The sequence below is a fragment of the Stegostoma tigrinum genome, chromosome 2, assembly GCF_030684315.1.
Source record: "Stegostoma tigrinum isolate sSteTig4 chromosome 2, sSteTig4.hap1, whole genome shotgun sequence".
Classification (NCBI taxonomy): domain Eukaryota; kingdom Metazoa; phylum Chordata; class Chondrichthyes; order Orectolobiformes; family Stegostomatidae; genus Stegostoma; species Stegostoma tigrinum.
In genome coordinates this window covers 114,009,389-114,036,185 of record NC_081355.1, presented here as the reverse complement: position 1 = coordinate 114,036,185, position 26,797 = coordinate 114,009,389, and the positions used below count along the sequence as shown (strand labels likewise).

The 26,797-nt window shown below is 40.2% G+C and overlaps 1 protein-coding gene across 2 annotated transcripts in view; it reads right to left on the bottom strand.

Moving 5' to 3' along the window:
• Positions 1–10,048: 10,048 nt before the first annotated feature.
• Positions 10,049–26,797, bottom strand: part of LOC125460258 (uncharacterized) — a 94,479-nt gene continuing 77,730 nt past the window's right edge. Inside the window, exons 3-6 of one of the 2 annotated variants that reach the window (XM_059638639.1) lie at positions 26,583–26,691; positions 21,177–21,296; positions 12,314–12,392; positions 10,049–12,223 (exon numbers count right to left, since the gene is read on the bottom strand). In XM_059638639.1, coding sequence (XP_059494622.1) covers positions 12,132–12,223; positions 12,314–12,392; positions 21,177–21,296; positions 26,583–26,691 — 400 coding nt within the window. In that variant the 3' untranslated portion in view covers positions 10,049–12,131. The remainder of the gene's footprint in view (positions 12,224–12,313; positions 12,393–21,176; positions 21,297–26,582; positions 26,692–26,797) is intronic. The other variant, XM_048547508.2, reaches the window with a different exon arrangement.

The following is a 26,797-nucleotide window of genomic DNA, read 5'->3' as shown; positions in this document are numbered from 1 at the left end:
GAGAAGTGTTCTTTGGAGTTATATTGATGTTTTTCCAAACCTGACAACCATCGGGAACCTAAGTGTCACAATCATTCTGATTTCAAGCATGGCTACTTACCTTGTATATAAAAAAGTTCTTCCTTGTAGTTTAGATGAACATCTCTTTTTAAAGGGGTTACATAATCAAATTGTTGTAACATTTTTGATAATAGAATTCAATGTTCCCGGCACTGCTACAAAGTAACTACTGAAGCTGTAACTCTACATTTTCACAGAAGTTTACTTATCGGTGTGTCCCTTTTTTATGTGATCCTGCTCATCTGATTCAAAATTAGTTGTGAAATGATAGTCATCTTGAAGGTACATTTTAATAGTTACAAATTGTCCTCCATAATTAATGAGTATTAAAAATTCTGCTAAGATTTTAACTTTAAGAAATTTCTTGAATAGGATTTAAACTATACCAGGAGCATTGTAAAATAAACTTGTAGCCCACAGTAAACAATATTGAGAACAAACTATTGAAACATTAACATTTTGAATGTGTCTCAAGCTGTTTACATTACTTTCTTGTCCCAAGAGAAAGGAAATACACAGTAATCTCATTTAAGCGGTGAGCTATTCTCTTTTGCACTCTGTGCATTAGAAACTTTTCACACTGACATCTTAAGACAAGATTTAGAACTGTGTCAAAAGTTCACCTTATTTCTACGAGGTGGAACAGCCAAAGTCACAGATGATGGTAATGTACCAGTGATATGTGCCGTAGAATTTGCACAGTTTTTCTCGTGGTCTACAAAGTCCAGCATTGTTAAAATTTGGATCTCTATCACTGTATGGTTCAGTAGCATTCAAAGGAAAATGTACAATTTTATCCAGACAAGAATAAGTAGAAATTGAAAAGCTAAAAGAAATGCAATGGTAAAAATAGTGATACCTAATCTATCTGCTAGTTAAATACTTAAACTAAAAGACAATGTAAAATGCAAGATAATACAACAATTATAACTTCTTCCAAGCTGTTCCTATTCCCTCACTGAAACTGTCATGAGGTGCAGTAGAAAAGATGATAGACATGCAGAGCCAGGTTTCTGCTCATTTCCTGCAAAATGGCGATGGCAGAGCCAGAACAGCTCACAGGAAATCACTGGCCTACAAAGGAAATATCATTTTTTATTGTTGGGTGCACTTTGATCAATGTTGTTTATTCTGTTCCAATTTATCTTATGCTGAGCTGACATGAGGACTACAGCAGTACAAAGACAGTGCCCCATACTCAATATTTTTTGAGGACTTAAGTTTTGAATAATTGCCAAAAAAATGCATTGATATCAGGTTTTTTGTAAATACCTATAACAGCTTCTTTAAAAGAGGTTGTTGAAAGCTCAGTGGATACTTGCATTTTTTTAAAACAAGGCTTCCTGGCAATGACATGACTGGAGATAACTACTTTGCGTAGGCTCCTGCTGGGGCTGTTGATTTGTTATGGGATGGAGAGCTTTGGTATCTGGTCTTCCAAGGGGTTTGCAAGAAGCTTGTAAGGAAGGCTGCCCGGCTGTCCCATTTCTGAGAAGATTACCCTCCTGTCAAGTTCAGAGTGAAAGCTATTTGGTCTTTTGAAAAGGTAATTGAAGAAAATTCTCAACATTGTATTTCCTGAGCAAGCTGTGTCTGAACGAATCCAGAGCAAACCACAATTGATTAGTGACTTCATTGCATGTGCCAGAACATTAGACTTACAGATATGGAAAATTATGTGTTTTACCTACTTGCTTTCAAGAATAACCTATTGCACAGTTTTATTTCCTGAAAACCAATTTCTGCCCAAGAATCCTTCTTCTCCCTCTTCTTAAACAGTGTGTATCTGTGTTTTTTGTAAATATTTAGACGGTAAGCATTTATAATAATGTATAATACTGACCATGGTTAACTAATTATTGCATCATTTAGCAAGCTTGTTTTGATAGAAAGAACTAATAATTCTATTTAGAAACCCATGGTTGTTTGATCATTATTATTTAAAATCTAGTGTAGATAAGATCATAGTGGCCAAGTTGATAACTGGGTAAATATTTTTATTTTATGTCGTCACCAATATAGTAATGGTACTAGAGCAATGGTGCACATAACAATAGCTTTTCAAAGACTAACTTTTAAAAAATACAGTAGAAGAATGTTTTGGAACAGATGCCTTTCATTTGATTGTTCAAGAAAAATACTTTATTCATTCCAATATTACTAATACTATCATAATATCCATGCTAAGAATTAACAATTTGATTCTTACAGTTGAGATTAGATTTATCTGCCAGAAAAAACAACTCATCTGAAGTAATCACAAAGCACCATCTAGTGGTGCAATGTAGTCATTCAAGTAAAGGCAGAAATGATCCCTTAATCAATTTAACTAATTAAACTTAATCAGGTTTTACGAGGAAAACACTGATGATGCTAATGAAGCTTATTGCTACGAAAAGATATTCAGTTACCAATAATTGGCTCTGCATGTAAGTTGAACAATTGGAAACAAGGGTAATTTAATACTAAATAAAAACCAAAAGAACCATGGATGCTGGAAATTGAACAATTGGAAACAAGGGTAATTTAATACTAAATAAAAACCAAAAGAACCATGGATGCTGGAAATCACAAACAAAAACAGAAATTGCTGGAAAAGCTCAGCAGGTCTGGCAGCATCTGTGGAGAGAAATCAGACTTAATATTTCAGGTCCAGTGACCCCTTCTCGAAACGTTAATTTAGTGCCGGTGGTTAATAGGTGAAATTTGCCATAGGTGATCTAGTGTTGGGAAAAATCATTTGGTTGTGTGTGATTGAATTTCCAGATTAAAGAGAAGAAAAAAAACAAAAGGTATTCAGACATAGTCAGATCTTCTATGTTTTAAAATGTGTTGTAGGACATTAATGCAGAATAACACCGAAATCCATGAGTTGCTCTGTGTGGTTTTATGGTCCTCTACTTGGTGTGTTCTCAAAACACTCCCAGAGAACATTTTTTGTTAAATATTCATTCATTCAAGGGATATAGGCCTGACTGGCTCAAAAACATTTAAGATCCATCCCTAATTGGCCTGGACATGATGGTGCCAAGGCACTATCCTGAGCCGATGCAGTCTTTGGCAAAGTCGTACACCCAGGAATACTGGTAGGAAGGAACATCAAAGACTTTGACTCAGTAACAGTGAAGGACTGAAAATTTAGTTCCAAGTCAGAATGGGATGTGGCTTGGAGGGGATCTGCTGCTTTTGTCATTCTATGCAGCAGAGCCACAGGTTTAAAACATATTGTCGAAAGAATCTTGGTGAGAAACTTTATATTATTAACATCTCTGTATAAACCCCTCAAAAAGGCTACATCCTATTAAATGCAGCATAGCTGAGCTTTTCAACATTGTACTAAGTTGATAATTAATGCTCACCAGCTGTAGTACTTCAGAAAGTTCATCCTGTATTTTAGGATTGACACAGTTAAAACAATCACCTTTTTTCAAAAATCCTTTTCAAAAGTTGATCTTTTATTTCTGCTTCCATCCTAATCTGATGATAATCATTAAACTTGCAGAACATGAAATGAAATGAGTGACGGAAATTGAGGCCTTTTGAACTTATTGTAGTTGGCTGTGTGTAAATGCTTGAATGTGATTTGTTGATGACCAGTTTGCTGACATGACTGGTGCTACACATTAAAAGGTGACACTGGCTTATCATCAGATTTAAACAGTTTAAGCAGTACTTAGTTTTATTTATTCATGGGATGTGATTGCTGCTGGCTGGGCAAACACTTATTGTCCATCTGTAGTTGCTGTTGAGAAGATGGTGGTGACCTGCCTTCTTGAACCACTGCTGTCCATTTGGTGCAAGTATATCTACAAAGCTCAGAGGAAAGGCAGTTCCAGAATTTTGACCCTCTGACCTTGAAGGAACAGCGATATATTTCCAAGTCCAGGTGAATGGCTTGGAATGGAACTTGCAGGGAGTGGTGTTTCCATGTATCTACTTCCTTTGTCCTTTGAGACTATTTTTTATTTCCTCATAGCTAGCTAGCATTTATTGGCCATCCCTAGTTGAACCACTGCAGCCCATGGCAGTGGTCATAGGTTTTGGAGGCACTATCTAAGGAACCTTGGTGAATTTTGACACTGCATCTTGTAGATAGAGAGGGATTGAATGTTTGTGAATGTGATGCTAATTACCAGGCTGCTTTGTCTTGGATGAACTCAAGCTTCTTGTTGGAGCTGCATTCATCAGGAGAAGCATACAGTCCTGACTTGTGCCTTGTAGACGATGGGCAGGCTCTGGGGAGTCAGGAGATGTGTTGCTTACTGTAGGACTCCTAACCTCAGATCTGTTGTTGTAGCCATTTCATTTATATGATTACTCCAGTTCAGTTTCTGGTCAACAATAACTCCCAGAATGTTGGTAGTAAGGGAATTCATTGAGGGTAGTGGTGTTGAATGTCAAGGGGCATTGGTCAGGTTCTCCATTGTTGGAAATGGTCATTGTCTGGTGTTTGTGTTCTGCAAATGTCACTTACAACTTGTCAGCGTGTTGTCCAAATCTTGTTGCATTTGGACATGGTCTGCTTCAGTATTGGAATCACAAATGATGAGGAACATTCTGCAATCATTGGCAGACATCTCTGCTTCTAACATTATAATGGTGGGGGGATCATTGATGAAGCAGCTATAGATGGTTAGACACAGGACACTACACTGAGGGACCAAAACTTACCTTGTGCCAGGTATGATTCCAATGAGCATGGAGATTTCTCTCTGATTCCCATTAACTTCAGTTTTTCTGGGGCTTCTGGATGCCACATTTGGTCAAATGCAGCCTTGACATCAAAGTCAGTTATTGTCACCTCAACTCTGGAATTTGGCTGTTTCATCCATGTTTGAACTAAAGTTGTAATGAAGTCAGGAGCTGAGTGGCCCTGGCAGAACCCAAATCGAGCTTCAATGAGTAGACTGTTGCAAGGAAGTGCTATTTGCTGGCACATTCTTGTATCATTACTGATGGCAAAATCGAGTTTATGTTATCGCATCCATCAATTTTTAATTGCATCTGGTATCTATTTCTTCTGATGGCTTCAGACAAAGCACTCAATTTAACCAGACTGAATATTTTATGATGGCAAAGGAATACTAAATTGTCCATTTGGCAGAAATTTTTTTTTTCAATTGTCTAAATGGTAAGAGATTGCAGAACTCTGAGAGGCAAAGAGATCTAGGTGTCTTAGTGCATGAATCACAGAAGGCTAATATGAAAAGAATGTGATCAGGAAAGATAATCAAACATTCTGTTTTACATGAGGGGAACTAAATGCAAGAGTATGGAGGTTAGGTCTCAATTATACAGGATGTTGGTGAGACACTTTTGGAGCGCTGTTCACTTTTTTTACAGAATGCATTGGAAGCAGTGCAGAGCAGGCTAACTAGGCTGCTCTGCACTGCTTCCAATGCATTCTGTAAAAAAAGCTAACTAGGCTCATGCCTGGAATGTACAGACTGTCTTATGGGGAAAGTCCAGAGAGATTCGGCCTGCATCCTCTCGAATTTAGAAGAGTCAGAGGTAACTTATTTCAAGCATATAAGATCCTGAGGTGACTTGAACAGGTGGACACTGAAGGGTTGTTTCATTTTGTGGGAAAGTCTAGAACTAGGGACTATGGTTTAAAAGGGGGCACTCATTTAGGACAGAGATGACAAAACTTTTTTTTTCCTGAGGGTTCAGAGTCTTTGGAATTTCCCTTTCTCAAAATGCAGTGGATACAGAATCTTTAAATATTCTTAAAGCAGAGAAAGAATCTTGATTACAAAGAGGATGAAAGATTATCAGGAATTTGGAGTTGAGGCTAAAAACTAATCAGCCATGATTTAACCGAATGGTAGAGCAAAAGGTTGAATGTGGCTGATTCCTGTTGTGTGTTCACACGAACAAGGGAAATTTAAAGAATTACTGAGAAGATATACATGTTGGCCAGGCTTTTCATCTTGCACTCATAATAATTCATAAGAAATACTAATGTAAACAGAAAGCAATATTTTTATATTGAATTTGAAGAAAAAGAAAATTCTGATTAGTGGGTATATGGACTTCAATTAGCAGAGGCGTTGCCACGGAGAATGCACCAGTCAAAAAAACAATGACAGGCGGTGACAAACTTCTTAATATTTTCTGTAATTTCTCAGCCATGTCCTATAAACAGTCATACGTAGTTCTCAGGAACTCGACAAATCTTCGTACATCTCCAGAATTCCTTCCCTAGGCACATGGTCACAGACATTCTCTACGTAGATGACTGACCGTAATCTACATAACAAGGTGTAGAGCAGGATGAACACTGCAGGCCAAGCAGCATCAGAGGAGCAGGAAAGCTAACGTTTCGGGTCTGGACCCTTCATCAGAAATGGGGGAAGGGGAAAGGGATTCTGAAATAAATAGGGAGAGCGGGGGAGGTGGATTGAAGATGGATAAAGGAGCAGATAGGTGGAGAGGAAACAGACAGGACAAGGAGAGGGGAATGGAGCCAGTAAAGGTGAGTGCAGGTGGGGAGTTGGGATGCGGGTTGGCCAGTCAAGGGAAGACGGACAGGTCAAGGAGGCGGTTATGAGGCTGGTAGGTAGGAGGTGGGGGTGGGGTGGGGGTTGAGGTGAGACGAGCAGATAGCTGGGAAAAAGACAGACAGGTCAAGGAGTCAGGGCCAAGCTGGAGTGGTTTTGGGATGAGGTCGGGGGTAGGGAGATTTTGAAGCTTGTGAAGTTCACATTGGGCTGCAGGGCTCCCAATCAAAATATGAGGTGCTGTTCCTGCAACCTTCGGGTGGCATCGTTCTGGCGCTGGAGAAGGCTCTGGATGGACATGTCGTCCAAGGAGTGGGAGGGGGAAGTTTAAGTGGTTCGTGACTGGGAGGTGCAGTCATTTGTCGTGAGTTGCAAACTGAATGTAGGTGTTCCACAAAGTGGTCTTCAAGCCTCCACTTGGTTTCCCTGATATAGCAGAGGCCACATTGGGGACAGCAGATACAACATACCACATGAGCAGATGTGCAGGTGAACATCCGTTTGATGTGGACAGTTTTCTTTCGACCTGTGATGAGGGTGAGGAGATTAGTTTAGGGCCGGGTGTAGAACTTCCTGCACTGGCAGGGTAAAATGCCAAGGGTGGTGGGGCTAGTGGGCAGTGTGGAGCAGACAAGGGAGTCACAGACAGCAGTGCCTCCAGAAGGCAGATAAGGATTGGGAAGGAAAAATGTCCTTAGTGGTGGAGTCAGTTTGCAGGTGGCACAAGTGGCAGTGAATCCAGAGGTCGGTGGGGTGGTATGTGAGGATGAGGGGAATTCTGTCTTTGTTGTTATTGCGGGCAGGGGGTGTGAGGGATGAGTTGTGGGAAACATGAGAGATGCGGTCATGGGCGTTTTCGACCACAGTGGAGCGCAAGTTGAGGCCCTTGAAAAACAAGGACATCTATAAATGGAATGCCTCATCTCAGGAGCAGATGCAGCAGAGGCAAAGGAATTGTGAATAAAGGACGGCATTCTTGCAGGAAAGTGGGAGAGAGGAGATGTATTCTAGGTAGCTGTGGGAGTCAGTCAGCTTGAAATAGACATCAGGTGGTTACCAGAGATGGAAACAGAGGTCCAGGAAGGAGAGAAAGGTATCAGAGATGATCCAGGTGAACTTAAGGTTGGGGTGGAAGGTGTTAATGTGGGTGAACTGTTCAAGCTCCTTGTGAGAGCACGAGGCGGCACTGATATTGTCATCGACATAACAGAGGAAGATGTGGGGGATGGGGTCAGCGTAGCTGCAGAGGAAGAATTATTCCACATAACCTACAAAGAGACAGGCATAACTTGTGCACATGTGGGGACCCAAGGCCACCCACTTTGTCTGTAGGAAGTGGGAGGAATTGAAGGAGAAGTTGAAGTTGTTGAGGGTGACGATGAGTTCAGCTAAGCGGATAAGGGTATCAGTGGAGGGGGACTGGTCAGGCCTGTGGGACAGGAAGAAGCAGAGAGCTTTTAGGCCATCTGCATGGGGAATGCAAGTGTATAGGGACTGGACGTCCATGGTGAAGATGAGATGTTAGGGACCGGGGAATCTGAAGTTTTGGAAGAGGTGGAGGTTGTGGGTGGTGTCATGGATGTAGGTGGGGAGTTCCTGGACCAAGGGGGAGAAAATGGAGTCGAGATAAGTTTGGTGGGGCAGGAGCAGGCGGAGACAGTGGGTCAACCAGGGCAGGCAGGTTTGTGGATTTTAGGAAGGAGATGGAAACGGGCGGTGCAGGGGTGGGGAACGATGAGGTTGGAGGCTGTGGGTGGGAGGTCACCTGAAGTGATGTGGTCATCGTTTGGGAGATGTTTTCGTGTTCAGGGGCGGGGTCATGATCAAGGGGGTGGTGGGAGGTAGTGTCAGGGAGCTGGTCCCTGGCCACAGCGATGTAGAGGTCAGTGTGTCATACTACAACTGCCCCACTGAACTTAACTTGGTGGAAGTGAAGGGAATGAGGAAGCAGAATGTACCATGGGTGAGGATTTCAAATACCAAATATTGGCTCGGTTGGACTGAATAGTTATGTCCTTTCAGGACACAACCCATGACCTGGACCGGAGTTGAGTGGTGACAAGCCAAAGGAGATAACATACTTGATATCTACCTCATCAGCTGACCTGTTGAAGATACATCTATCTATAGTAATATCGCATGATTAAACAAGTACAGAGACATCTCTCTTCGCCCATATACTCTGCAGTGTGACACTACCATCTAAGTGATTCAAACTAAAAAGAGAAATCCAGCAGTCTAAATCTGGATATACTAAAAGGAGCTATCGACAATCAAAATACAACTGTACAATCACAATTTCCAAACCCAACTTGACACATCCTTCATTCTAATTGCTATTAATTCAGGAGATCATCGGACTCAAACTAAAGTATGGAAGTGTAAGTGAGCACCAAACACAGCCAAACATTGAGAAGAGGCACAATTAAGCTACACAACGAGCTGAACTTATAGAATCCTGACAGAGTGGAAACAGGCCATTAGGCCCAATAAGTCAACAATGCCCCTCCAACGAGCATCCCACCCCAACTGAATCCCCTTACCTTTGCAGTTCCCCACATCTAACCCAGCTGACTTTAAACATTCTTGGACACTATGGACAACATAACATGGCTAATCGACCTAGCCTGCATATCTTTGGGCTGTGGGAGGAAACCAAAGCACCCAGAGGAAACCCACACAGACACAGAGAGAATGTGCAAACTCCACACTGCCCACCGGCTGGAACTGAACCCCGGTCTCTGGTGCTGATCCACCGTGCAGCCCTCATGCCTAACTTGCATGCTAAACACCTACAACAGGCTAAAGAGACGCATAAAAACTTCATTATTAATGAAACAGAATAATTTTTTGTAGGTCCTCTATTTCAGTCTGAGAATTAGTAATTAACCAGATGAATAAGTGCCTAGTATGCCTCTTCCTAATGAGGATGCAGTCTAATATAAGGGGCAGAGGCAAGACTGGGAATTTTTGTTTTTACAATTGTCTTCAACCAAAGCTACCAAGTAAACAATCTGAGGATGCCTCCTCCAGAGGTGTCCACCACCACAACTACAAAGGTGCAGCCAACACAGTTAACTCCATCTAATACTAAGAAACAAACTTTTCAGGATTTTCTATTTCCACTGCAGAAAACTAATGGAGAACCTAGCTGCTACCAAAAGAGAGTGTCCAATGAATCAAAACCTTATTACTGAAGCAGCAATTTAATGTTTTTCTTTTAATTCTTTCTTTGGATGTCTATGCTGTTGGAAAAGTCAGTCTCGGCTGCCCATCCCAAATTGCTATTAAACGGAGTGGCTTGCTCAGCCATTTCAGAGGGGAGTTAAGAAACAACCACATTGCTGGAGGTCTGGAGTCACATATAGGCCAAACCAGGTCAGGACAGTAGATTTTCTTCCACAACAGACAGTTATTGAGCAAACTGGTATTTAGAACAATCAATGATCATTGTCATAGTGACTATTTCTGACAGTAGCTTAATATTCTTTAATATTTATTGATTAATCAAATTTAAATCTGAATACAATTTGAACCCATTTTACCAAAGCATTACCAGGCCACTGGATTAACATTACAGCGCCATTACCATGTACTGCTGTCTCCATTAAACCTTTGGACAAAAAGTTAGAATCAATCATTAGTCCTCCAGATATTTTACTGGATAAAAGCATCACAATATTTTAGTTAGTTTACACTTAAGACTGTGTTATGTAGCAGACTTACAATTTCCATTTACTACCTAACCATGCTTATGACTGCATATACAATGTTACAAACAGTCTCGGGATCTTTTATTTCCACAGGTAGTCTCGAAAATTGTACTAAAGATTATAAATGTCAAGCATGTGAAAAACACTTGATGTGCTTCACTGGCAAGAGTTATGCTCACTGCCTACAGAGATAATAAAACCCAGGTTAACGAGTTGCACTTCCCAAAAAAAAACACTTCAAAAAATTAGTTCTAAAGAAAACATGTAATTTAAACATCAAAAAGGTCCAATTATGTGAAATTAGCAAATTAAAATATAATACTGTCAACCTAACAGGTTTCATAAAAAGGTTACTGAACCATTTGAATTGTGGCAATACGTTCTAGCATTTGTTCAAACAGAAAAGGCAGCAAGAACTACAGATGCTAGAGTCTGAGATAACAGGGTGGAGCTGGAGGAACACAGCAGGCCAAGGAGCATGAGACGAGTAGGAAAGTCAATGTTTTGGGTTTACACCTTTCATCAAGGCTGGGGATGTGGAAGGGAGGTCAGAAATAAATAGAGGGTGGGACTGGGACCAGGTAGGTAGGACGGTGATAGGAGAGTGCAGGTAGGGGGTAGTAGGGATTGGTCAGTGGGAAGGGTGGGGCGGATAGATGGGGGAGAAAATGGAGAGGCTGTGTCAGGTCAAGGAGGTGGGGATGAATGGGAGGGTTGGACATGGGATTGGGCAGGGTGTGGGGAGATGTTACTGGTGAATCCTACGTTTAGGCCATCGGGCTGTGGGCTCCTGAGGCAGAATATGAGGTGTTGTTCCTCCAATTTGCGGGTGGCGTCGTTATGACACTGGCAGTGGCCCAGGATGGACATGTCACCCAGGGAGAGAGAGGGGGAGTTAAAATAGTTGCCGACCAGCAGGTGTCGTTGACTATAGCGTACAGAGTGCAGATGCTCAGCAAAAATCAGTCCCCGAGTTTGCACTTGGTCTCTCCGATGTGGTCTCCTGTACATCGGGAGCAAAGGATACAGCAGACCAGCTTGGTGGGAATACAGGTGAATCCCTGTTGGATTTGGAAAGTTTGTCTGGGGCCTTGGACGGAGATGAAGTGGGGAGTTGTAGGGGCAGGTGTCACACCTCCCACGGTTGCAGGGAAAGGTGCCAGGTGTGGAGCAAAGTATTGAGCAGATGAGGGTGTCGTGGATTGAGTGATCCCAACGAAAGTGGGATAAGGGTAGGGAGGGAAATATCTCTTTGGTGGTGGGGTCGGAAAATGATGTGCTGGCTGCAGAGGTTGGTGTGATGGTATGTGTTCAAACCAGATGGTCAAGCAGGCTATGGACCAAAAAAAGGAATAAAAGTAAACTGACGTTAGATGTCAAAATTAGGGAAAAAATATCATTTTTTGAATATTTCAAACAAGAATTAGTGTGAGGATGTGGTTGAAAGACCACATTCCACTTTAAATACCCAAGTGGCTTGTTAAAAAAATTCTCTATTGTTCCTTTCACTTGTTTGAGTACACGCATCTAGATTGACCAGTTGGACCGAGTAGCTTGTTACTGCGGTCCAGGTTACCTATGTTTCTACTCAATGAGAAGAAGCTCAAATTTAAGCTGGAAAAGGACCTAGTATTTAAATTGTATCATATGTGGTCCCTGGCATTGTTAAATATGGTGTCAACAATTTGCTTATTTATGCAATCCCTCAGAATTTCTTTGTTTATTACTGGGAAAAGATTTATAATAAGCACTAAAGTCAATTATTTTAAACAAGTGCATAAAATTAGTATCCCTGAGTGGCTTAGCATTATGGAGATTCCTGATTATTCTTAGTTATTACTGAATCACACAGTGTTTAGTAAATTGTACAATTAGCTGATGAATATTGAGTGCACTTTGAATCGCTTGTTGATTCACTGTAGCCAGAAACTTTGTCTAAGCCACTACCTGAAAAACAAAGCAGAATAAAATTAGGAAATAAAAAGTACCTCATCAATGACAGAATTGTTTGTATTAATGGTTATTTTCATTTCTTACCTTCAATAAGGTTGTGCAAATTGCAATAGTTCGTACCAAAGTCAAAGACTGCATACCACAGCTCAGAAACAGAGAATCCCTGAAACAAAAAAAATGCACAATAGTGTATTAGTAAACATATTAATGAAAATGGGACAGTTTAAAAAAACAAAACTGTTGCAACACTCTTGTCTAGCACACTAGAGATGGGAATGATTTTCAGGGCAGCAACTCTAGCACAGACAGTTCTTTCTAACATGCTCAAATTTTTGCAAAAGTTGGGATCAGGTTAATTAGCTACCTTGGCTATTAAGCCAGACTGCAGAGCGTAGAAATGTAAATGTGGATAAATGTGTTGGTTTTCTGCAATTAGGAAAATCTTTCTCAAACTATTTCTAACTGAGTAAATACAGTATCATTGAAAGGTATTTAATGGTTATTACTGAACTAATAATATGCAGATTTGGATTACTAATCCTGAGAATACGATATCAAAATCCACCATCTCAGACAGAAAAGCCGAATCTGGTTTTGTCCAAAATAAACAGTAAACATCTCCTAAATTGGCCATGGTGTTATTGGATTATTGTAATTAATGACCTAATTCACTCATGTCTTTTAGAGAATTAAACCTATTATCCTTAAGTGCTTGGAGTCATTTATTAACCTAGTTGACTATAACTGCCCTCTGAAATGACCTAGCTAGTCAATTGTACTAAATCTCAAAAGAAGGTGGTTCACCATCTCAGGGGCAACTAAGCACAACATTACTATTTAATTCATTTATGAATGTCTCCTCCACTCAAAATCAAGAACACAATACCACTATGCTGTAGCTGAAAGAAAGGATATTCCATTCTTAAAAGGATATTGGTTTCACATTCTCTAAATCAATTTTGCAATCTGGCTTCTTTTTCTTTCCTACTTCCATCAACAATACAAGCTATAGTTCTAAAGAGCTCTGAAGAAACAGCAAATTCACATCTTAAAGCAAAGATAACAAAGTGTGGAGCTGGATGAACACAGCAGGCCAAGCAGCATCTCAGGAGCACAAAAGCTGACATTTCAGGCCTAGACCCTTCATCAGAAAAGGGGGATGGGGAGAAGATTCTGAAATAAATAGAGAGAGAGGGGGACATGGATCAAAGATGGATAGAGGAGAAGATAGGTGGACAGGAGAGAGAGACAAGTTAAAGGGGCGGGGATGGAGATAGAGGTGAGTGTAGGTGGAGAGGTAGGGAGGGGCTAGGTCAGTCCGAGGAGGACGGAATGAGGTTAGTAGGTAGGAAATAGAGGTGCAGCTTGAGGCAGGAGGAGAGGATGGCTGAGGGCGAAGAACAGGTTAGGGAGCCGGGGACGAGCTGGGCTGGTTTTGGGATGCAGTGGTGGCGGGGAGGGGGCGGGGGGGGGGGGTGGTGGAGAAGAGAGATTTTGAAGCTTGTGAAATCCACATTGATACCATTGGGCTGCAGGGTTCCCAAGCGGAATACGAGTTGCTGTTTCTGCAACCTTCGATTAGTCCCTCTCCACCGACACCCTCATCTGCCTAGCCAAACTCGTCCTCACCCTCAACAACTTCTCTTTCAATTCCTCCCACTTCCTACCAACAAAGGGGGTGGCCATTGCTACCTGCATGGGCCCAAGCTATGTCTGCCTCTTTGTAGGTTATGTGGAACTATCCCTCTTCCACACCTACACAGGCCCTAAACCCCACCTCTTCCTCCGTTACATTGATGACTGTATCAGCGCTGCCTCGTGCTCCCAAGAGGAGCTCGAACAGTTCATCCACTTCACCAACATCTTCCACCCCAACCTCAAGTTCACCTGGACCATCTCCAACACATCCGGCACCTTCCAGCATCTGCAGTTCCCATTATCTCTGACACATTTTAAAGCTAGTTATTTCACAATTCATTTGATACAATTCTGTAAAATAAAAAGAAATTAATATCAAAAATCTCACTTAGGCATTTCTCATCATACAAATCTCCAGGCTACTAACAATGATGGTGAGATACTTCCATCTGGATTATCAACTTGCATTTTGTTCTAATGAAAGCAAAAATGCTGTGGATGTTGGAGATTTGACGTAAAGACAAAGTGCTGGTGAAACTCAGCAGGTCTAACAGCAACTATGGAGAGAAATATAGAGTAAATGTTTTAAGTCCAACATGACACTTCCAGAAGAATGCAGTTTAATGATCTCTTTAGCAAGCTAAAAACAAAGTGCAGAGGACTAAAAGATAAACTAAAACAAAACTGTCAAAGGACAAATTAGAGGGGTGACTAAACATTTTGTCAAGAGAATGGTGTTAGGGGAGTTCTTTAAAGAAAAAAAATTAGAGCATCCCAGAATGTGGTCTTCACTAATTGAACACATAGAAAACAAAAGATATTGGGAACCAGAAGAATGAAGTATCCAGAGAAATAGGTGAGGGACAAGGGACATACTTAACAGCTAGGAAAGGCAATGTCATAGAGGAACTTAAATTTGAGGTTAAGATGATTAAACTTGCAGTTCTAGGCAGCATTGAGGATGCAATCTTGTAGGCAGGATGAGCAAGATAGTATTTATTACCCATTTCACATTACCTTAAGGGCATTAAGACTTAAACCTGGAAGATGGGACATGCAGGTCATACATAAAAACTTAACTTTATAAAGTATCCTTCCCTGAAGGGTATTAATGAAACAGTTACGCTTTCATGCCTTCCATGAATTTTTAATGATATTTACTTGTCAATGTACAAATGACCATTAACTGAATCCAATTACTCATGCCATACCTTTAATGGTGCCCAGCAAGATAAAGACAAGATTTAGATACATTGAAACTTACAGAAGATAAAGGGTTTGGAAACTGTTTAGCCAAGTACTAGAATAGTTCAGTCTGTGCCAGTCATTGGAAGAAATGAGGGTTTCAGTAGTAGATGGGCAGGTTTCAACATGAAGAGACTGTGACAGAGGTAAAATTCTTTGCAAACAAAACAAAGAGAATAAATGCTTCACAGCACAGATCAGAGTCCAATAAGATGGAGCCTGGAAAGGGCTGACAACTTTCTTTCATCTTTCCACCACAGTTGGAGGAAAATTGAGCCTCATAAAACTGAATGTTACACAAGCAATCTGACAGCACAGAAGCTCTGAAACTGCACATTCATCCATAGATAGCATTTGGTGAAATACAGAAGTTGATTCAAGCTCTTCGGATGTAATCTCTGATAAGTCTCAGAGTGGTGCAGCATGGAAACAGACCCTTTGGTCCAACTCGTTAATATTAACCAAGTTTCTCAAACTAAACTGGTCCCACTTGCCTACATTTGACCCATATCCTTCTCAACTTCCCATCTGTGTACTCATCCAAATGTCTTTTGGATGTTGTAAGTAAACCCACATTCACCACTTACCCTGGCACTTCATCCACATATGAGCCACCATTTGTGAGGAAAAGTTGCCCTTCAGTCTCTTTTAAATCTCTCTCCTCACCTTAAGAATATGCCCCCTAGTTTTGAGCTGCTCCCCCCCACCCCGCCCCAACCTTGGGGAAAAAGACCTTTTCTATATCCACCTTATCCATGCTCCACATGCTTTTATAAACCTCTAAAGGTCACCCCTCAACCTCCTACGTTCCAGTACAAAATGTCTCAGCCTACCCAGCCTGTCCTCTTACACGAAATCTTCCAGTCCTGGCAAAGTTAGGTAAATCTTTTCTGAATCTTCTCCAAATCAATAATACCCTTCCTAAAGAGGGAGACCAGAACTGTACACAGTACTCCAAAGTGGCCTCACTAACGACCTGTACAAGCTCAACATGAAATCCAACTCCTATACTCAATGGTTCAAGCAATGATGGCAAGCATGCTAAATGTGTTTTTATCAACGCTGTCTACTTGTGATGCAACTTACAAGAGAACTATGTAGCAATGAAGAAAAACAGGCAATTTATAGATCTTTAAAGTGACCCCAAAATAACAATTTACAGTTGAAATAAAAAGCCAATACTATATTTGATGCCAAAGTAAAACAAAATCATAGAACCCCCAACCAAGAAATGGCCAGTCAGATGATGATAAGGCAGGTTCCAGGAGCCAACCTTCCAGGTCTACACAGGCAATGGCACCTCATTGTGGAGCCCAATCTTCATAAGGAATTTTCAGACTGCGTTACAAACAGGAGGCACAGCTGACTTAGTTCCTTTGCAGGCCAAACAGCAAATCCTCCATTAAGTCAGAGACCATGGTCAAACCTGGAGAAGTTCCTGACTCAAGTCAGTGCTCCACCACATGATTCTTTTACATCTGAAAGATGTTGGAAGCCCAACTTGGGTTTTTGTTGGTTCGTATTAGCAATGCTGCTGCTTCTTTTAAAGGAGAGAGTGTATATGTCACAAGATGCAGGAGCACAAATGAGTCATCAAGTCTGTTGCATTCGATGAGATCATGGTGATCTGATAATCCTCAACTCTTTCCTGCCTTTTCCCATAATCCTTGATTCCCTTGCTGATTAAAAATTTCTCAGCCTTGAATACATTTAACAGCCCAACCTCGAAAGCACTCTTCAGTAAAGAATTTCACATATTCACTAACCTCAACAGAAATTCCTCCCCATCTGTTATGTGACCCCTTACTCTGATATTCTGCCCACTGATCCTAGGCTCTCCCACAAGGGGTAACAATCTCTTCACATCTACACTGTCAAGCCTAAGGATTTTATAAGGTCTTCTCTCATTCTCATCAGCACAAAGAGTACAAGGCCAATCTAAGCTACATCTCCTCAAGCAAGTCTCTCCATACTCCAGGTCAATGCAGTGAACCTTCTCCCAACTGCCTGTAATGTCAGAATATCACTCCTTAGATTCGGGGCCCAGAACAGTTCACATTATTCCAGCCTTGTCGTCTTCTCTGAGCAAGACTTCCCTATTTTTATTTTCCACTTCCCTTGAAAGAAAGGCTAACAGTCCATTTGCCTTCCCTATTGTTTGCTGAATCTGGTTATAGTTTTTTGAAGATTAAGCAAAAGGGCCCCCAACACTGTCTGTGCATCAGCTTTCTGTTGTATCTTTCCACTTACATGATATTCAGCGCTTTGACAGGAAGAACAGAAGTGCATAACCTCACATTTTCCCACATTACAATCGATCTGCTAAGATTTTGTCCATTCATTTGACATGTCTCTATCCCTCTGTAGTCTCTGTCAACTTCATCACACACTTTTCTATCTATTATGTCATTCACAAACAAGGGCATTTTACACTCATTCAAATCATTCATATATTGTAAATAATTATGTCCCAGCACTGATTCCTCTGGTATGCCAACAGTTTCAGATTATCATCTTGAAAAAGGCTCTCTATGCTGAATCTCTACCTTCCATTAGTTCTCTATACAAGTATACTAACCACAATATTATGGTGCTCATCATATCAAGTAATATCATGTGCTGTACTTTATGGAACACAGTTTGGAAATCCAAATATACTAAATCTACAGGTTCTCCTTTATCCATGCAGATTGTTAAAACCTCAAAAAAATTCTAAAAAATTTGTCAGGCATGTCTTCCCCTTGATTATGCTATGTATTTCTAAATGCTCTGTTCTGATATCCCTTAGAATAGGCTTAATGTTTTCCCAATGACAGATAGTTAAATTTACCCTATTTTTGTCTCCTTCCCTTTATCAAACAGAGGGTTACATTAGCGCTCTACCAGTCCTCCAGGGCTCTTTCAGAATATAAAAGTATTATTGGAAAATTGCTACAATGCATCCACTATGTCTGTTGCAACTTCCTAGGATGTAATCTATCACAGCAAGGTGACACATCATACTTTTGCCCCAAAGTTTCCCTTGTACTTTTTGTTTAGTGATAGTTTCTATGTTTATTTCCCCCCTTTTATATAGTCTATTTGATTTTTTAGCTTTTCAGACCATTAGTGTCTTCTACTGTGAAGACTGATGGAACACATATTCAACTGCTCTGCTACTTCCTGTTCCCCTATTATTATTTACCTGGCCTCATTCTCTAGGCACCTATGAATCAACCATCAAAATCTATTTTTCAGTAAACCTAGCATTTATAGAAGAAATTTTTTCCTCATGGAACTTTAAAATTAAGCATAGGAAATTCTTCTGTGTGCTTCTGATCCTTCTTTATTGGAAATGATGATCCCATGCCTTTGCTGTTTTAAAATGCTTACTTAATCAAGTTTTGCTTTGGTATGTTTCTTTAATTCATACTGTATTGTAGTAAAACAAAAATATTTCAAGGTTCCTCTTTTACTGTTCTGAGACGTCTTCTTGTCACCAATACATAGACTAGTTTAAACAGCTTTCACTGTTTACCATATAAATTGAAACCTTTTTTGGATTCCAATTTAGAGAAGAAAGTCCAACTTTCAAGTCCCTTTCTTTTAAGCTAATCTCAGAATCCTAGTGTCATTCTAGTGTTGTACCATTTCCATAATTCTAAATATCACTCAATGTTATTACCCAAAATTCAAACAATGCTGTATCTGTGATCTAATCAACAATTCATTCAAAGTCTATATTCAGTACCATTTATTTATAAAATTAAAAAATTCAATATCAGCATATGGCCTTGTCTTCATAGATTACATCTTTAATAACAGTTGTACTTCTAGATTATTACTGATCCCTTCTTTGGTTAAGAAACTTACCATTTATTAATGCATTGTGTTACTGTTTGCTCAAAATAAACAACTTCAGATTAGATCATAATGACACTCATCTGCAGTTTACAAACCCATTCGGCATCTAATCTGCATGTCGTCAACCTGCCACTCAATTGACAGTACTCTCGCCGCTGAACCAAAGGCCCTAGGTTCAAGTTGCACGCCATGGCTTGAGCACATAAAGACCAAGGTTGATGCTCCATACTAGTACTGCTGGGACACTACATTGTCAGAGATGAAATGTTAAACCCATTTGCCTGTTCAGGAGACTGCAAAAGTTCCTGTGTCATGACTTCAAAGAAGAGTAGCGAGTTATTGTTAGCCCTAATACCAGTCAACACTTAATCATTTTTACTCCGTGGCATTAGTTATCTGGTCATTATCACATTGTTAACCATATTCATCATATAAACAAATGTTGGCAGAATACAGATGTTAGTTTGAAATGTCAAAATTACTGAAGCAGAAGTACCTTTCACTAGTTAATTCCTCATTCATCACTGTGTCCCTTCATTTAACAAATTATAATTTACTCCTTTTATCCAAAATCCAAATCAATTAAATGAGTGGAAACTAGAGTAATATTTTTTGGGAAGCTGTCAAGAACATTGCATACAACATCTTTAATCTAGTGAAACATCACAGGGCCCTTCAAAACATACTGAAGTACTGTAGGTCAATTTGCAGATGACACTAAAAACAGGTGGAAATGAAAACTGCAGGGCAGAAAGATATTTACAAATAAATATGGGTAGGCTAAGTGAATGGACCAAAACTTGGCATATAGGTTTAAAGCGGACAAGTGAGAGAGTATCCATTTTTGTCAGAGGAATAGAAAGGCAACTAACTGTTGAAATGGACAAAAACTTCAGAATGCCTCAATGCAACGGGACCTGGGTGTCTGCATCTATTAACTAACTTAAACCAAAATGTAGGTGCAGCAGGTAATAAGGACAGTTATAATGGAATTTTGTCACTACTGCTTAAAGAAAAGAAAATGTAAAAGTAGGGAAAAACGGTGAGACCACATCTGGAGAATTGTGTACAGTTTTGATCCCCTTCCCTTGAAGGGGGGGGGGAAATAGTTGCATTAGAGGTTGCTTGGAGGATATTCACTTAATTGATTCCAGCGATGAGGGGCTTGTCTTATGAAGAGGATTTGAGCAGTTTGAGCCTACCTATACTCCCCAGAGTTTAGAAGAATGAAAGGAGACCAAACTGAGATACATAAAACCCTAAAGGCGATTGATAAAGTACAAATAGAAAGGATGTTTCCTCATGTGGGGCAATCTAGAACGACACGTCATTTTTTTGGGATAGACGGCAACAAATTTTTTAAAAATGAGGAAAAAAAAATCACTTCTCTCAAAAGGCTACACTACACTGTGGGGTAATGTATGTTAGGTCACTGAATAAATTTAAAGAAGAGAGACAGATTTTTAGTTAGTAACAGGTTGAATGGTCATTGAGAACAGGTGGGAAAGTGGAGACTATGATGAGATCAGTCATGATCGTACTAAATGGCACAGCAGGTGTGAGGAACTGAACATCTAACTCCTGCTCCTAGTACTCCTGTTCTTAAAATGATGTCAAATAGAACTTCACACAAAACCCCATAGAAGGAGAAAATATTGCAAGTGACCAAGCGCTTAAACTGAGTTAGTTTTTAAAAAGAAGAGTCCTATAGTGGAAAAGCAGCAAAGGATCTCTCCAGTAAAGGTAGGAATAAAGTGTTACGTTAATCCTCAAACTGCAATATATGTCAGAATATCTATTTTGTATTTTATCAACTCATGCAATTTCTTTTGGAACAAAATATTACTGTAAAACTATTGAAATTGTGAACAGTAATGTATGCTGACATTAACCTGTTCACTAAAGTTTTGTATTCATTTGCTTCTACCTCCCTCATTTTAAGAAATGTAATTATCTTTACTTAAACTCTATTTTCAATTTAGAAAGTGGTGATGACAAGATAATTGGTGGCCCATAAAAGATCGTGGCCAGATGAATATAACATCATTAACTCAAAAAGGTAGAAAATGCAATGCTTCCAATTCAAATCATTACCAAACTATCAGACAAAACAGATTAAATGTGAACTTTTAAAAGAAAAATAGAAATCTTGTATAAGTAACATTGTTTATTAGTGGCTAACAATAATCATCGTGTACAGAAATATAATTATATTACTTACAAAGACAGAGCAGGATCTCTTGTCAAAAGAGGAAACCAGTTTGAATGTTAGGTTATCAACATATTTGCGCACTGGAGTGGTGTGCTCAGCAACTATATAATGTTCATTTGCAGACTTCAGCTACAAGAGGGAGAGAAAATTAACAAATTAGTAGCCAGTAAAATCAGCATCTGTGAAAAACCAGTTAGCACGTAGAACATAGAACACAGGGCTGTACAGCACAGTACAGGCTTTTCAGCCCAAGATGTTGTGCCGAACTTTTACCCTAAATCTAAGGTCTATCTAACCTCAAATTGATGATATTTCCTCAGCAACTAGTAACTACAAAATAAAAAGTGTTTTATTATTTACAGCCAACTGCAAAGGACAATCCTTGCTGTTTCCTCCTTTGGAGCTGCTTCAAGCAGCTCCTTAAATTGAACTATTCAGATATGTTACAATACAGTTTGGGGCAAGTGGGACTTGAACCTTGACCTATTAGCCCCTCAGGACACGACCAGAGCACAAGAGTCTGCTGCTTACTTCCTTTTCCCATGGAATATTTAAATGAGCTTCCAAAAAAAAACCCATAGGTATGCTTTATAATAACAACTTGCATTTATAATGACACCTATAATGTCAAATAAGATGTCTCAATGTGCTTAACGTCACAAAACATGTACAGCATGCAGAGAACACAATCCAAGACAACAAGAAAAATGAAGTGAAGTTCCAAATGAATTAAGTAGTTGGAGACAAAAGTAGAAGAGATAACCTCACTGACATTTTCTATTTCAGCTTTTCTTTTCCATTCTGATGTTGGGTGAGGTGTCCCAGATGAGTTAGGACTGATACAGTGAATGTGAAGTATCAGAAAGAAGAGTGAGGCACTTACTCTGGTGGAGCAGAGGTCATGAACCATCTTGTGACACAGCTGGCCATTCTTCAACACCATGGAGACCACAATTACTTGGGTCTGGCATAATGGCCTCCTCTGCGGGCCCTCCTGGACGAGGGGGCCCCTTTTCTATACCATCCCATCCATTAGGACCTCTAGATGCCTTTTGAGGAAGCATAGTGGCATCGTTCCCTTATACGCCATCATCTGAATGAACATGCATCACCAAGGAGGGCAACTTCGTACGTCAGTGCTCAAATATGGCATGGGCTCTCCAACATATATCTGAATGGTGAGTTTCCTGGGAGTTGTGCAAGGTAAAATACGGCTAAAACTGGGTACAGTAGAAAGTTAATGAGGTGGGTTCAGTAAGATACGGCAACAGATCTTACTTGATCTGAGAGAAACCCTCCAAAAGACTTATCAAAACTGAGAGCCTTACAAAAACATAAGATTTAACACACAAAGGAAGGTGATAACTTTTTGTTGAGTACAGCAAATCATGCCATATTGACAAGAAAGCCCAAGAAAATTATGTAGCTTTATTTTCTCAAAACTGCTACACTGTTTCACTTCTCCAATGATATTTCCTGGTTGGGTTTTTTTAGGTCAAGGAGATAATCTGGACCCAAGTCTCGGTTTGTGCTTTCCAAAAGCATTAATAAAAGAGGGGGTGAGATTGTTTGTGATGACTTGCAAGGAATAACCTGCTGACGTTTACTATATAGGCTCACGTGAGGCATAGCTATTTAAAAGGAACTACAACTCATGCTGAAAATCCCAAAAATTCACTGAAAATCAAAAAAGTTTATTTTTAAAAGAAATACACTTTTCTATGGTCAGTAGGCAGCTAATATACAAAATACAGAAGTCTTAGAATTACTGCATTCTATTTTTATTTCAAAAAATTAACACTCTCTGCCAAAACACTCACAGCAACATGTTTGTTCAGTATAGTTTGTTAAATCAACAGCCAAGATACGCAAAGCCAAGGATACAAATGAGGTGATGGGCCATGAGGCATTCAAGACATACCACAAGAAAGAAGAAAGATTGTCATTAGTTGGTAAAATGTAACAGCTATCATTATCACAATTAATGTCCAATGTTTTGTTACCTGAAGTATAAAAACAGTCTACAGTCATCAGATAAATCCAGGCAGAGAGATAAGCAATGACAAGTCACCAGCTGGCCTTTGCAGTGGAGTCTGAAGTAACTCGTTTGCTCCTTTAGCTCCACAAATACAAAAATAAAATTCTTGTGTGAGGAAAATGCAAGATTATGCACCTTGATATGAGAATAGAGTCACAGAATATTTTCTAAATGGGGAAAGGCTTTGCAAATCTGAAGCACAAAAGCACTTGTGAGCACTAATTCAGATTTCTCTTAACAAAACAGAAATTGCCAGAAAAGCTCAGTAGGTCTGGCAGCATCTGTGAAGGAAAAGAACAGTTAACATTTCAGGTCCAGTGACCCTTCCTCCGAGCTCTCTTAATGTTAACATGCAGGATCAGCAGGTAGTTAGGAAGGCAAATGCATTCATTTTAAGAGGCCGAAAATACAAAGGCAGGAATGTACTGGTCAGAACGCATTGAAATATTGTGAGCAATTTCAGGCCTTGTACCTCTGGAAGGATGTGCTGGTACTGGTCAGAGTCCAGAGGAGGTTTACAAGAATGATCCCAGGGATGAAAGACTTGTCATACAAGGAGCGACCGGGGACTCTGGGTCTGCACGTGATAGATTTTAGAAGGATGGGGTTCGTTCTCATTGAAACTTGCAGAATACTGAGAGGCCTGGATACAGTGGACATTCAGAAGATATTTCCACCAGTGGAGACACTAGGACCTGAGGACACAGCCTCAGAGTGAAGGGATGATCCTTTAGAAATGAGATGAGGGGGAATTTCTTCAGCCAGAGGCTGGTTAACCTGTGGAACTCATTGCTGCAGAGCCAATTCAGAGTGTATTTCAGAAAGAGATGGATAGGTTCTTGATTAGTATGCACATCAAGGGTTATGGAGAGAAGGCAGAAGATTGGGGTTGAGAAACATACAGCCATGATCAAATGGCACAGTAGATTCAATGGGCCCAATGGCCCAAATCTGCTCCCACATCGGATGGTATTTCTTTGGATGCTCAGACAAATTTATGCCTAAAAATATTAACAACATATAAAATGACATAAAATAGGCAACGGACTGGAAATAGAACATAGGCTGCTCATATAACAATATTATAATTAATAACATCCCCAAAGTCTTTTTTTGTTCTTGCTTTTGCTCCCACTACATCTCAGCATTGTTCCACATCCACCACTAAGGAAGGGGGAGCAAGCACAGCAGTGAAGTCCATCTGCCTTAGATGTTTGGTTAGGTGGCCATGGGGATATATTGGTGCCTGGACGGCCCAGACTTGCTGAGGACCCTCATGGCTCCCAATTCCTTCACTCCAGGATTGTTCGAGGCTACTGCGGTGCCCAAGCACTGAATGCCAAGACACAGAAAATTGGTCAGTTTTAACACAATTTCTACCCAGTATGTATGCATAACTAGTTTCTACTCATGCTTCTTTGTTTCATCTCACCCAGCTGCTCCACTAAAGATAATGAATGTTCAAGGCTGCTCTGTGCAGAGACTACATAGAAAAACAAATTCAATACAGCAGCCACTGGACGATATAGACTACAGCCTTAGCTTGGAATACCAGGTTGACAGTGATTTTAAAAGTAAAAAAAGTCGTGACATTAAAGATTTTCCACACACAATTCCAGAGACAGTTACTTGACCTTACTATGCAGAAGAATAAAAAGCAACTTTTGTTAATCGTGTGTATACTTAAAGCATAACATTTTTTTCAGAAGGATTTACCAAAATTCCCATTAGACTCATCATCCCTCTATATTATGAGATGCAAGACATTGCCTCAAGGTCATATGATTTTTGACAGCAAGCTGCCAATATCCACTGCCATCACCCTCCTGAATGTGCTGCTACTTTATGCTTTTGCACAAGGGTATATGAAGGCACAGAGCCTGAAGCTGCAGTTTGTCACTCTTATCCTGCTGCAGTACGCACTGGGAATATCTTGTAGAGTCAGCAAGCGCAGAAGTCAATTGATGCAGCAAGACTTCCCCCTTTTCACTGAAGTCATTATTAGACTACAACATGCAAGTTCCCCTCAAAGCCACTCAGCATCCTGACTTGGATATATGTCGCTGTTCCTCCACCGCTGCTGGGTCAAAATCATGGAATTCCCTCCCTCAGGCCATTGACAGTCAACCTACGGCACATGTACCACAGTGCTTCATGATGGCAGCTCACCATCACCTTCTCAAGGTGAAGTCAGGATGAGCTGGTCAGCCACCAACACCCACATCCCACGAATGAATAGCAAAAAATTAAAGAAACCCTATTAAAAAGTTAGAACTTATTCAATTTAGTACAACCTTTTAAAAACTGGCAATGAGCGTGATAACTATCGCTGAACAACTAATTTGGCCCTGAAAAAAGTAAAATGTTATTATATGTCTTGATTATAAGTAATTAGCAGATTTTGTTTCAAATTACATTTATTTAACTTAAAACATCTTAAGATTTTTCATACTATATCAGCTTGTATTATATTTCCAATTGTATGTCCCTTTTCAGCATTGCAGCCTCACAGCGCCAGGGACCTGTATTCAATACCACCCTCAGGTAACTGTGTGTATGGAGTCTGCACATTCTCCCCATGTCTGTGTGGGTTTCCTTCAGGTGCTCCAGTTTCCTCCCACAGTCCAAAGATGTGCAGGCTTGGTGGATTGGCCATGCTAAATTGCCCATAGTGTCCAGGGATGTGCAGGCTAAGTGGATTAGCCATGGATAATGCAGGTTTACAGGGATAGGGGGTAGTTCCAGGTGGGATACTCTTCAGAAGATCAGTGTGGACTCGATAGGCCAAATGGCCTGGTGCCACACTGTAAGGATTCTATAACGAATAAGTATTTGTGCATTCCATTTCCTGGTTTGCTATCTATGAAAATGTTTTAATGGGATCCACTGTTTGGACAGTTTGATCACCTCACTTCTGATACTCTACACTGTGCTATATTTTCAACACACAGTTAAAGAGGTACAGTCCTCACCACAAAGGTTATCAGATCTCCTGGATCAACTATTAAGATCAGCAGTGATCACTGTACTTGGCCACTGATTTCTTTTTTAAATTAATGACAATATAATTTCAAGTGTGATAATAGAAGTCGAATACTGCATCAAAACATTTTACAGTGAATCTACTTTGATGCTGCCAGACCTGCTGAGTTTTTACGGCAACTTTTTGTTTTTGTTCCTACTTTAATATTGAAGTTTCAAAACTCACTCTCTTTCAGCTCAACCCATCTCCTCGGGATGCTGCTTAGCAAGGGCGCTGCATAAATCAACTGCTGGTGTCATTTTTCCACTAAGAAACTGCCAAATTGATTCCAAGAAAAATCTAAGAATTGGGTAGACCCGCTGACTAAATGGAAGAGTAAGCGATCAATACTTACGGTGTACAAACACTTCTCTCCCCCGTTAGCACAGTTATCAGCAGTCTTCCACGCTTTAATTTGTGTCACTAACTCCAGATACACACTATTACAAGGAATGCCAAATGTCCTACAGGTGAAAATAAGCAATTATGTTTGTTGTCAATACTAATACACAAGACGAGGGCTGACATAAAACACATGTAAACATTTCACACAATTGAGAAATGACTCGT